Raw genomic sequence first — 12,629 nt, forward strand, 5'->3', positions numbered from 1 at the left:
CAGCGTGCCCCTCAGTCCCCAGCGTGCCCCTCAGTCCCCAGCGTGCCCCTCAGTCCCCAGCGTGCCCCCCAGTCCGCAGCGTGCCCCTCAAGTCCCCAGCATGCCCCTCAGTCCTCAGCGTGCCCCTCAGTCCCCAGCGTGCTCCTCAGTCCCCCAGCCCCTGCTCACTCACTGCAGGCGCTGCTCCTGGGCCAGGCAGTGGTTACTGCGGTCCAGCTCCCGCCGCTGCTCACGGAGCTGTCGCTGCCTCTCCCGCTCGGACAGCAGGCCGGCCCGCACCTTCTGGCTGTGCTGCCGGTCCCAGTCCAGGTCCCGCTGGCGCTCCTCCTCCTGGAGCCTCTGGAGGGAGGGACGACTTACCACCGCCTCCCAGGAGACCAGGCCTCCACCTGACGAGTGGACAGGAACACCCCAAGCGGCCTCCCAGCCTCCCTGACCCCCACGGGCTGCTGGGTGGATCCCTCCCATCACTCAGGGTGGACATGGTGCTGGAGGACCCCACCAAGGACCTCGGGTCCCCTTCAGGGGTGAGCCTGCCTGGCCCCTACATTTCGGCAACGCTGCCCATTGCTTCTTGCCATTCAGGACCCCAGAAAACCTTGTGCCTCTTGAGACCACTGGAATCATGCAGAAGGTGGGCTCAAACTCATCATCAAAACCAGACCCAAACACACTGCACCAAAGCGTACTGTGACTCAAGTGACCACAGGGCAGAACTGCCCTGAGGACCCCAGGCTGTAAATCTTTACTCCGCAGTGCTTGGGTTCAAATCCAGCCTTTTGGTAACAGCTGGTCAAGCCACTGGCTACCACAACACCTCACCAGCCATGACAGCAGACACACAAACCCAGGGCCAACAAGTCAGTTCCAGCTCACAGCTGACCCTTCCGCCACCAGGCTTCAGAGGCTGGGAATCACACAAGGAGAAGAGATGGGCCATCCTTTCCTGGGGGCTGCTGGGGCCTCTGGGTCGGCCGTGCATCTCATCCAGCACCAGCTCTCCCTCCATCAGCCATGCCATGTGACTCACTAGCTCATGTCCTTAGGGCCCACCAGAAGCAGAACCTGGTGGGGCTAAGTCTCCCTCCTCCACTTCTGGGGTCTTAGACTCATCCCACGAGGGTCAAGGGTCCCACCGATGCGGTCAGACCGAAACGGACAGCTGTGCGAGGCCCAGCCCCCACCCGGCTGAGAATGCAGGTGGTGCCTGGCCTCGAACCTCCAGACTAGGTGCTGGATTCTTGGCCCTCAGGTTCCTCTCCTGGGGTTCCCAGGGGCCTGAAGTCAGCAGAGATGCTTTAGGGGGGCACAGGGACTGAGCCAGGTCCATCTGCACCCAGAATGAGAGCCTCCCTGGGGTCTCTGCATTGCCCATGGGCCCCCTCCCACCGGCAGCCCCAGCTCCTCAGCCTGGCCTTCCTCCCTAGAGGCTGGGCTCACTACAGCCAGTCCCAATGGGACCAAGCCCCACCCGTGCGGCCTCTGGGACTGTGCAGGGGAGGGGGCGGCACCAGCTTCTCCTGGACTTGCTGCCTCTGCACCAGGCGGATGTTCTGCAGCTGCTCCTGGCTCATGCCCTTCCAGCGGTCGGGGACCACGCGGTGAGGCCCGAAGGAGCTGGTGGCCTGTTGCGGGGCCTCTGAGAGCAGGTCCCCACGCAGCAGGCTGGCGATCTCCGCCAGGTTGTCCTCTTCTTCTTGCTTTTTCTCCTGCTGTCTCCTGGCTGCAGCCTCCAGAGCCTGGGCAGAAGAGATGCAGAGAGCTAGGAGACCTGGGGAGCAGGCCGGGACACTGCCCAGGTGACCCCAAGAGAAGGTTTGAAAGGACAGCTGGGTGGGTGAGGGCCTTGGACCCCTGGCCATTGAGATGTTGCCAGGTGGGAAGGGGGGGTGTCTCATCATGGTACTGGCGGGTACACACGAGCTACTGGTCTTTGTTTTGAGACCCTTAGTGGGGCTGTAGGCCTTAGCTACTGACTGAAAGAAAGGTCAGAGGTTCAAAGCCCCAGTGCTCAGGGAGCTTGTTCCTGAGAAGGTGGTCGGTGTTGTGTACCATACGAATCAGAACTGACTCATGGCAGGTTTTCAGAGGCCTTTAATCAACTGGACAGAGCAGCCGACGGCCTTGAACCTCATGCCTTTGGGGTTGCAGTGCAGCTTCTTGCCACTAGGCCACCAGAGCCGGCTGCAGGTATGGAGCGTCTACAGGGCAGGTCCGCGCTGTCCTGCTGGGTCCCTGGGAGACCTGTCAGCAGTGACTCACTGGCAGTGGTCTTCCGGAGACCTGTGTTTGGGAGCCCTGGTGGCGCAGTGGTTGAAGAGCTCAGCTGCTGAGCTGCTGTCTCTGTCGCTTGGCCCCGCCTCAGGCGAGGGCTCTGTGCTCCTCCCCGTCATCCTGGTAACATCCCTGGATGTGCAGGGACCCCCAAGAACCCAAGCAGAGTCCCACAGGGACTTCTAAAAGGTGGCACACGCTGTCACGCAGTGCTGCTGCTGCTGCATTTCGGCCAGCAGCCCCGGGTCTTAAGAATGGCTCCCCAGGTCACAGTCTGTCAAGTGGGGTGAGTGCCCTGTGACCCGGGGCAGGCCACCTCCCACTCTGGGCTGTGACCGTCTCTCTGAAAAGTCAGGAGGGTCCGGACAGTTAGCCAGTACCCCACGGCTGCCGAGCGCCGCGGGGAGAGCCCCTGACCAGGTGCCCAGGCCTCCACAGGGGCCCACGGGAGGCCAGCTCCACAGCACTGCACAGTCCCCTGCTGTGCAGCTGGACAGGGCCCAATTCAAGCCCTGGCAGCACAGCGGTCAGTGCTTGGCTGCTATCCCCGTGATCTGCAGTTCAAAGCCACCAGGCACTCTGGGGAAAGGCGTGGCAGTCAGTCAGCTTCCACGGCGATTACAGCCTGGGGGGCACTGCACGGTGCTCCCCTGTAGTGCCAACAAGTTCACCCAGAGTCAGGGTACACTTGCTGGGGAGGCTGGGGTAGATCTGGTTTTGGGGGTTCAGTGCTAAGGAGCAGGGTGGGGGTCTCATCTGCCTCTGTGCTGGCCCCTGGCTTGGGGATGGAGCAGGCCTGGGTCAGGGGTACCCCAGGACCTGCAGAACCGCCGCGTGCATCCTCCGTCTGGGGGAGCCATACCTGGTTCCGGTTGAATTCCTTCACCAGCACACACCTCGCCTTCTTGGAGGAATCCTCCAGTGACTGCAGGTGCTGGGCTGTGTGGTCCAGCTGCAGCCGCGTCTGTGCGTACAGGGCCTCTGCAAGGGGACTGCCACTTAGCCCACCAGGCCCCATCCTTGAAGGGCACCCCACGGGGGCCACTCACTCACCCTTCCCTCGTATACCCCAGCCCCAAGAACAGGGGTCAGAACTGTGGCAGGGCCCACCTGAGGGCTGGTATGGGCTAGGAGGGCTCATTCTAACCAAGATCGCGGTGTGCCAGTGAGGACCGCAGGGCCAGGCGGGGGCAGGACAGGGGCACAAAGGCAGACAGGGTGGTGAGACGAGAACGAGATGGGCAGAGCGAGCGGTGGCAGTCAGGCCAGAGCACGAGGGTCAGTCAACAGGGCAGTGAGTTTATCCTCGCACTGGGAGCAATCTGTTCTGGGCCCTGTTTGTTATACCCAAGAGGAGTGAAATGTCCAGAAGCAGCTGGACTTAAGAACTGGACTCGGGGACGATCCAGGCTGGAGATACAAATTTGGGAAATGATGGTATAGGGTGATAGTGAAAGCCACGAGCCAGGTGAAAACCCCAAGGGGACAGAGGACATAGCCTAGGTACTGGGTACAGATGAGAGTGACACCGAAGGCCTCGGAAGATGAACAAAAACCCTTGAAGGGGGAAGGAAGCCAGGCCAAGAGGGGGTCCTGGATGCCAAAAGGAGTGAGTGCTTCCAGGAGGAGGTGGTGGTCTATGCATCAGGCAACTGACACGCCAAGGTGGACAAGTCCCCTGTGGGTCAGGTGACTCAGTGATCACGGTCATCTTAACCAGAGAAGGTTCAGAGGAGGCAGAAGTCTGGAGGGAAGCATCCGAGGGGCGAGTGCTCGTGGAGAGCGGGCCTCTTAGGCAGCAGGCCTTCAGCAGCTCCGAACCACCAGCCTTGAGATGCCAGGCTGGGAGGAGGACGGACCACCCAGCAGACGGAGAGCCACCGGAGAGGCGTGCCTGAGAGAGCAGCTCCCTGGCCGGGCTCCCTGGTTCCCATCATGAGGTGTCCTCCTGGGCACAGCAGACCTCATCCCATCACACTGTGCTTTGCAGGCACTGAGAGTTTTTAAATTTGTATTGTTGGTGATCTCTGTTTCGTGGGTTTGGTTTTGGGGTTTTTTTTAATGGCAGGTTTGTGGCAATGACACATCAAGCAAGTCTACTAGCACCATACTTTCCAACAGCACGTGCTGACTGCAGGGGACTCGGGGGGTGCTGCGGTTAATCATTCAGCTGCTGGCTAAAAGGCCGGAGGTCCACACCCACCAAGGAGAGATGAGGCAGGGGGAGTCCTACAGGCCTGCCGTCAGCTGGAATCTCATCAACGGCAGCCGGTGTTACAGGGATGAGAGCTGTCAACGAATACGCCTTCCCTGCAGGGGACAGCGAGGGTCAGGTCTGCTGAACAGACGGCTCCTGTGTGATGTGACGATGACCCACGGAGGGTCTTCTGGGTCAGCTCCGTGCACCCCTGCCCTTGTCACGCCCCAGCTGGGTCCCGCTCCTTGGTGGCACAGTGGTTAACGAGCTGGCTACGAACCAGGAGGGCAGGGGTTTGAACCCACTGGCTTCTCCACGGGAGGAGGACGTGGCAGTTGGCTTCTGTCACGCTCAGGGCCTTGGAAACCTGGGGGCAGTTCCGAGCCGTCCGAGAGGGTCACTGGGAGTTGACACTGATATGAAGGCCGTGGGTTTTACGTCTCTCTTCATGTCTCTGTCGCTTTCTGGTAACTCTCACAGTGTTTCAAGCCTTTCCATGATGACACTGCACATGTGATAGACTGCAGCCTAGTGTCAAAAACTTTCAGAGTCACCGAGGAACAAAAAAAATCTGTGATTTGGGTTATCGGAGTATCTGCTATATTGCAGGTCTCTCCCAGGCTGCCTGGATGTCACTCCTGCTTCTCAGCTCCATGAGAGCAGGGACACTTTTTCCATGGTGAGGCCTCCCAGCCGTCAGCATGACCACAGGGTGGGGCCGGTGGCTGGTGCCGAGAGAGAGAGAGGGCACGAAGGGACAGACCCAGGACAAAGCAGGGCTGCCTGGGCTTCTCCGCAACCTCTCAGGAGAAAGGCTGGTCTTTGTCCGGGAGGTCACTGGAGCCCAGGTTACACTCAGCTGGGTCCAGGGCTTCTCAGTCACCTCACACACTCTGGACGTATTGCCAGGAAGTGCCAGTCCTTGGAAAAGGTCATCAAGCTGAGGAAAGAGTCAGCAAAGGAGACGACCCTCAACGAGCAGAATTGACACAGTGGCTGTGGCAACACAGAGCACAGCAGAGACTGTGAGGACGGGGCAGGCTTACTGTCTGTTGTTCACAGGGCTGTTAGGAGTTACAGTCCAAATCACACCACGAACAACAGCATACAGGCACGTGAAGGCTGGACAGTGAACAAGGAAGTCTGAGGAAGGATTGATGCCTTTGAATTACGGTGTTGATGGAGAATGTGGAACACATGATGGATGTCAAAGAGCAACCCAACTGCGCTGAAGACATGCAGACACAGGGCCTCTCAGGAGTGAGGGTGGCACCACCTCGTATCAAGTGCTCTGGGCTTGCCGTCAGGGGGCCGGTCCCCAGGGGAGGGTCCTTCACGGGTAAGGATGTCACGATCCCATCTCTCATGCTCTGGGCTTGCCGTCAGGGGGCTGGTCCCCCAGGAAGGGCCTCTCAGAAGTGAGGGTGGCCACACCCCATCTCTCATGCTCTGGGCTTGCTGTCAGGGGGCCAGTCCCCAGGGGAGGGCATCATTCTCAGTAAAGCAGAGGATTGGAACAGCGGTCCCAACAACGGGCTGCCACCCAGCAGCCACCATTGGACAGTGCCAGGCCGGGCAGCATTCCTTTCTGTTGTACACGCGACTGGGAGCCGACATGATGGCACCTAAGAGCCACCACCGCAGCCTACCTCCCACACACCTGCGCCAGCGCACTGGGAACCTTCAGGGCAGGAACTGAAAACAGCCTCACACAGAATGCCCCCTCCAAGTCTCCCGGTGACCAGTGAATGAGTGGGTGGAGAGCCTTCCTTCCTGGAGTGCAAGCCACTGCTGTGGGGCTGTGCACACCAACGCAACCTTAACAGCTCAGGGGTTCAATGGCAGGCTTCCCGTCTTCTGCGTGGGAGACCAGGGTTCGAGTCCTGGCCAATGCACCTCATGTGCAAACATCACCCATCTGTCAGTGGAGGCCTGCACTCTGCTGGGCCATTGGCCAGGCGTCATCGGCGCTTCTAGATGAGGGCAGGCTAGGACGAAGGCCTGGTGACCCGCTTTGGAGAATGAGCCCGGAGAAGGCCTTTGGAGCACACAGGTCTGACCACACTGTGCACAGCTCCCCCACGGATCAGGGTGGGAGGCCAGTGTCAGCAGCTAACAGTAACAAGAGCTGGGGGTTGGCTGGGGACGGGGGCAGCAAGGCCAGGCCGCCTCGGTTCATTACCTGCAGCCCTGCGGTCGGCACGGGCATTCTGCCGTTCCCGCTGCTGCTGCAAGGACCACTCTCTGTTCTGTTCCTGCTGGAATTTCTTCCTCTCCTGGAAGTTCAGATCCTCCCCCATGAAGCTCTGCATTCCTGAGACAGAGTTCTGAACGTCAGTGCACGACCGCCCGGCTGGAAGGTCTCTCTGGAGGGCCCTGGGGTCCGACAAGTCAAATTCCCGGCGCGATTCGGGCATCTGGTAGTGCTGCTGGAAGTCGTTGAGCGCACGGCAGAGGTTCCGCCGGTCTCGCTGCTGCCGGTTCTCCAGGATGCACGCGATTTTGTCGTTCTGCCGCATCTCAGCCGCTAAGAGAGGGGAGAAGACCCAGCTATTCCACTACTTGGAATATAGCTTGAAATATGAGAATTGAGGCACAAACTGAGATTTGTACACCAATGTTCCTGGCAGCATTATTCACCACTGCAAGAACATGGAAACAGCCCAAATATCCAACCACAAATGGATTGAGAAATCATGGTACATTCACACAATGGAATACTATGCAGTACCCAGGAGGAATGACTTTGTAAATTATAACCTAACTTGGGAGGGACTGGAGAGCATTATGCTGAGTGAACTAACTCAGTCTCACAAGGATAAATATTGTATAGGACCGTTATTGTAGAATGAGTATATAAGGATCCAGGAGGGGTGGGAGAGGCTGGAAGCAGAGGGATGTGGATGTGCAGGGGGAAGTGGGGATTAATCATTGGGTTGTACAATTTGATGGGTTAGGGGTGAGGGAAATGGAAATAATTTGTTCACATTTGTATTAGAATTTTGTAAATAAACTGGGTGGGTGGGGGGAAGATTCAGAGGAGAAAGACACCCTTCATTTGAATGAAATTTAGTAAGAGTTTTTGTAAAAGCCATAACCCCAAAGTCCAAATGCAGGGAGGAAGATTCTCACTCCTAACGACCCAGTGTCCACAACAACGGGCAGCGAGGCCCAGAGGAAATGGTGAGGACGGCTCAGGATCAGGGAGGGTTTCGATGTGCTGTTTGCAGTTACGTTGTTGTTGTTGTTAGGTGCCGGCAAGTGGAGGACGACTCAGCGGCCTTATGAACACCAGGCCTGAGTCTCTCTCCGAAGCTCAGAGCTGAGAGCTGCTCAGTGGAGTCAGCTCGCTGGCTCTCCCTGGCAGCAATCTGTGGGCGCAGAGATGACAGCCTCTTCCTCCCCTGGAGGGGCTGCTGGGTTGGAGTCACTGCCCCTGTGAAGAACTGCCCAGGACTTGACTCCTATACCACTAAAGTGACACATCTGTACAAAAAAGTAAGGCGGTCATTCAAGGGTTCCTTTTATGTCAGAGCCATTGAGTCGGAATTGAGTCAGAGCTGACCCCCTGGTGGTCTTTCCGCAACCTGAAATTGTCCGGGAGGGGACTGCCCATCCTTCTCCCAAGGTGCAGCTGGTGGATTCAAACAGTGCAACTTGTAGCCACTTGGCCACGGGGATGCATCAAAGGATTAGTATCCCCCTAGGAGGTGCTATTCCTTGGAGAAGGACATGATGCTGGGAAGGGTGCAGGGTTGGCGAAGGAGAGGGAGATCCTCAACGGGGTGGACACAGTGACTGCTGCAATGGGCTCTTGTGTCAGGAAGTGTGGAGATGGCACAGGCTAGATCAGGGTTCAGATCTTGTGTTCACAGAGCTGCTGAGTCGTGCTTGTCTTGATGGCCCCAAACAAAAAGAAATGTTAAGAAGCTGCGCTGCAATCCCAAAGGTACTTGGTTTGAATCCTCGACTGTCACAAGGCAATTTACTATCTCTGAAAACCTGCTGGAGGGTCAGTGCTGATTTGACGGCACCAAACAACAACAATCCTTACTATGGAAGGATTAAGAGATCCAGGCTGCTTCCATGAAGACGTACAGCCTGGGAGGCCCCACGGCACAGGTCTACCCTGTCCTAGAAGGCTCTTTATGTGTTGTCAGGTGATGCCCAGTGGCTTCCAACCCACAGTGACCCTCCACACAGAATGAAATACCACCCTGTCTTGCACCACACTCCCAATGTCTGCTGCACTTGAGACCCCGATACCGCCACTGTGTAAGTCCACAAGGGAAGCCAGGACTTGGAATCAATTCCACACAGTGGTCTGAGGGTCTTTAACAGATGAAGCCCTTGTTATGTGCCATGAAGATGGAGCTGACGCATTGCTGACCGCCAGTGGGCGTCAGAGGCTGTAAATCGCACGGGAGGAGATTGCGCACCTTTTTCTCATGAAGGAACTGGTGTTCAAACCACGAGGTGAATTCAAACTGCATGCCTTTGTGCTGGCAGTGCAACTCCTCCCCGCTAGGCCAGCAGAGCTCCCTCTGCATTCCTGGGGTAGTGCACAGGGTCAGTGGGTAGTGCAGATGGTGGAAGTGCCTCTGAGGGACGCGGCCCTCTAACCTTTTCCCAGCAGTGCACCAGCCATTAGATCCTGTGTCGTCCCAATGGCCTGAGCACTCGGATGCTGAGTGAAAGCCTGGAGATTCACTCTCCCCAGAGGCACCACAGAAGAAAGGCCTGGTATCTTCTGGAAAACCCCCAGCCACGGGAAACCACACAGAGCGCAGTTCTGCTCTGCTCCCCATGTGGGCGTCAGGAATCAGAACTGTCTCGGAGGCCACTGGTTTTAACCCTAATGGGCAAAGAGCAACTACAAATTAAATCACCCAACAGGAAAAACATGGGCAAAGGACAAGGACAAAGAAATCACTGACAATAAACCTGAATGATCAATAAGCTTGTGAAAGATCAGCCTCACAGGATGGGACGCCTCCACTGAGCTGGCGAGGTAGGCACTGGTGAGAACCAGGACGGATGTGGGAAGCGAGGCCTCTCACTCACGTGGGCGTAGAGTGCTCAGGACCCTTCCTGCCCCAACGTGGAAACTGCGCACACTGGACAGCCTCTCAGGCCCACTTTTAGGTCCCTCCCACACACGTGCACGACAGATGCAGGGCTAACCATGCAAAGAGTGAATCACCTCCCAAGGGAAATGGATCAAGAAACCATGCTTAACTCACGTAATAAAAAGATTATTTCCTGTGGATCATGGATTAATTTTAAAAATATGATGTTGCATATTAAAACACAAAACATGTTGCCAAAGACATCATTCAATGGGATGGCATTTATGTAAACACTGAAAGAGCAGAAAAATGCTCCCATGTATTATATCAAAAGTACAAAAACACGTGTGGGAATGTGTACCTCGGAGGAAGAGAGAAAAATGGGGAGGCTGGGGACCCCTCAGCTACACAGAGAAGTTGTTATGTACCATCAAGTCAATCATGACTCACAGCAACCCAACACAATTAATTCTGAATGCTGTGCTATCTTGAGCCAATCTCACTGTCTCTGATACACCTATCCTCATTAACCCAGTCAGTGTGTCAATCTATCTCATACTGGGTCTTCCTCTCCTGCGCTGTCCCTCTACCCTTTCAAGCATGACATTCTTCTCCAAGTCCCTCCTGGCCACGTGCCTAAAGTATGTGAGACAGAAGAGCATCAAAATCCTTGTCTCCAAGGAGCAGCTTGGTTTCACCCTCTCCAGGACAGATCTATTAGTTCTCTTGGCATTCATGGTATGTTCAATATTCTTCTCCAGCACTACAAATCAAAGATATCAATTCTTCTTCTGTCAACTTTGGTCATTGTCCAGCTCTCTGATGCATACCAGATAACTGAGAAGACCATGGCCTGGATCAGGTGCACCATAGTTTCTAGACTGATAATTGCTTCTCTTTAGGACTCTGGAGAGGTTCCTGACGGCAGATTTTCCCAGTGCTATTTGTCTTTTGATTCCCTGACTACTGATGCCAAGGGTGTTTAATGTGGAACAAAGCAACCAATCTTCAATCTCTTCTCCATCTGTCACGCTGCTGCCAACTGGCCCAGGGATGAGAATCTACATTTTCTTGATGGTGAGTTACAATCTACTTGCATACTATATTTACACCACCTATAAAACCCAAAACCTGACTGCTGTCAAGTAGATTCCAACCCACAGTGACCCTGTAAATCCACGGCTACCAACCTCTACAGGAGGAGATGGCCAATCTCACGCCTCTAACGTGACTGGTGAATTCAGTCAGCGGCCAACACAGCACACTCTGGGAAGCCCCAGCCCCTGTGGCCTTTTACCACAGAATCAACTCCAACTCATGGGGACTCTGTGTGTCACTGCTGGGCTCCGGGAGGTTGACAAGGGCTCATTCTGGAGCAGCGCATCACCAGGCCTTTCTTTCAAGGCACGTCTGTTAAGACTCAAGCTGCCAACCTTTCAATTAGAAGTTGAGCACTGTAACTGTTTCTACCAACCAGGAACACATGTACATTTATGTGTTTGCAGGTATGTGCATATGGATATACACATACCTACTCTCTCAAGTCTAGCCACGTTTTGGTAAGGAGCCTCAGTTATGCAATGAGTAAGTGCTCAGGTGCTAACCTGAAGGCTGGAGGTTCAAACCCACCCAGTGACTCCATAGAAAAGAAGACCTGGTGCTCTCTGTAAAGATCATAGCTTGGAACCCCTATGTCTCTTAGGGTTACCGGAGTCAGAATTGACTCAGTGGCACCCTGCAACAAACATTTTGTTATAATTCCTTCCCCATTTTTCTGCACACTTTTTTAAAATCAACTGACAATCCCCTGGTACAGATACTCTGTTGCTGTTGTTAGGTGCCTTTGAGTCTAGTATGAGGCATAGCAATCCTAGAGATTTGAAGGATAGATTTGAACCACCAACATGTTGCTAGCCAAGCACATCTGGCGCTTGACACCTTGCAAGGCCTCCAACTAAGAGGAGGAACATTTCCGTCAACCATACCCATCTCTGTCTGCTCAAGAGTACAAGGGGGGTTGTCAACTGGGAGAAACCCCAGACATTCTGTGTACAACCATCTTCCAGGGAACGTTCTGGTGGAGAATGAGTATGTGTGTGTGCTTCCGTGTGTTAAAGCTCTTCACATGGGGCTTTTTTTTTTTAAGAAAACCTGAACTTCTACCTTTTAAACAGATTTTCTTGGGTTCACATCAAAATTCAGAGGGTTGTTTTTAAAAGAGATCATTCACTCACTTGTTGGGCTCAAGAAAGAATGGAATTGTAAAGGAACGAGGAGCATGAACCTGACACTTATTCCATCTAACTGTAGGAATCAGGACAGGTGTTGGGAGTCACACCGCCACTAGACTGTCACTCAAGAAACGCTCACCAAAGGTTTCATGTCTAGCTTTTTCAGTGGCTTCTCTGATTTTCTGTTCCTGAACCTGGACGTCCCAGGCACGTGGGTCTCCCTGGGAACAGAAAACCAGGAGGGGGGGTTAATTCTAAACCATTGGTAATAATCTAACTTCTCAGTGCAGCCTTTTCCCATTGTAAACAAACTGAGGACCCACGCACCTAATGTCCCTGCAACCTGGACTTTCCCCAGAGCTTTCTGCCCCTTTCTTTGGGTGAACCAGCACAACCGGCTCCAGGAAGCCTGATTCCCCTTCAGCAATCGTTGCTCACTGATGCCTGCACAGCACTGACCGCCTGGCCTCAATCAAGTCCTCAGAGGTTGCTGCTTGCTCCCTGCCCTGTCTTCTGTGCTGTTCCGTCCTGTCCTCCGTCCTGCCCCCTGCCCTGTCCTCCATCCTGCTGTCCTGTCCCCTGTCCTGCCCCCTGCCCTGTCCTCCGTCCTGCCCGCTGTCCTGTCCTCCGTCCTGCCTCTTGCCCTGCCTCCTGCCGTCCTCCGTCCTGCTGTCCTATTCCCTGTCCTGCCCCCTGCCCTGACCTCCGTCCTGCTCCCTGTCCTGCCTACTGCCCTGTCCTTCGTCCTGTCCCCTGCCCTGTACTCCATCCATCCTGCTCTGTCCTGCTCCCTGCCTGTCCCCTGCCCTGTCCTCTGTCCTGTCCTTCGTCCTGTCCCCTACCCTGTACTCCATCCTG

At 55.4% G+C, this 12,629-nt stretch overlaps 1 protein-coding gene across 1 annotated transcript in view; it reads right to left on the reverse strand.

The window, feature by feature from the left end:
• The window catches only part of RIBC2 (RIB43A domain with coiled-coils 2), a 15,028-nt gene that overhangs the window by 1,809 nt on the left and 590 nt on the right, over positions 1-12,629 (reverse strand). The window contains exons 2-6 of the mRNA XM_006888032.1: positions 11,911-11,992; positions 6,654-6,998; positions 3,137-3,255; positions 1,512-1,739; positions 173-339 (exon numbers count right to left, since the gene is read on the reverse strand). Coding sequence (XP_006888094.1) covers positions 173-339; positions 1,512-1,739; positions 3,137-3,255; positions 6,654-6,998; positions 11,911-11,992 — 941 coding nt within the window. The remainder of the gene's footprint in view (positions 1-172; positions 340-1,511; positions 1,740-3,136; positions 3,256-6,653; positions 6,999-11,910; positions 11,993-12,629) is intronic.

The sequence above is a fragment of the Elephantulus edwardii genome, unplaced genomic scaffold (assembly GCF_000299155.1).
Source record: "Elephantulus edwardii isolate Elephantulus edwardi_28Jun2011 unplaced genomic scaffold, EleEdw1.0 scaffold00064, whole genome shotgun sequence".
NCBI lineage: Eukaryota > Metazoa > Chordata > Mammalia > Macroscelidea > Macroscelididae > Elephantulus > Elephantulus edwardii.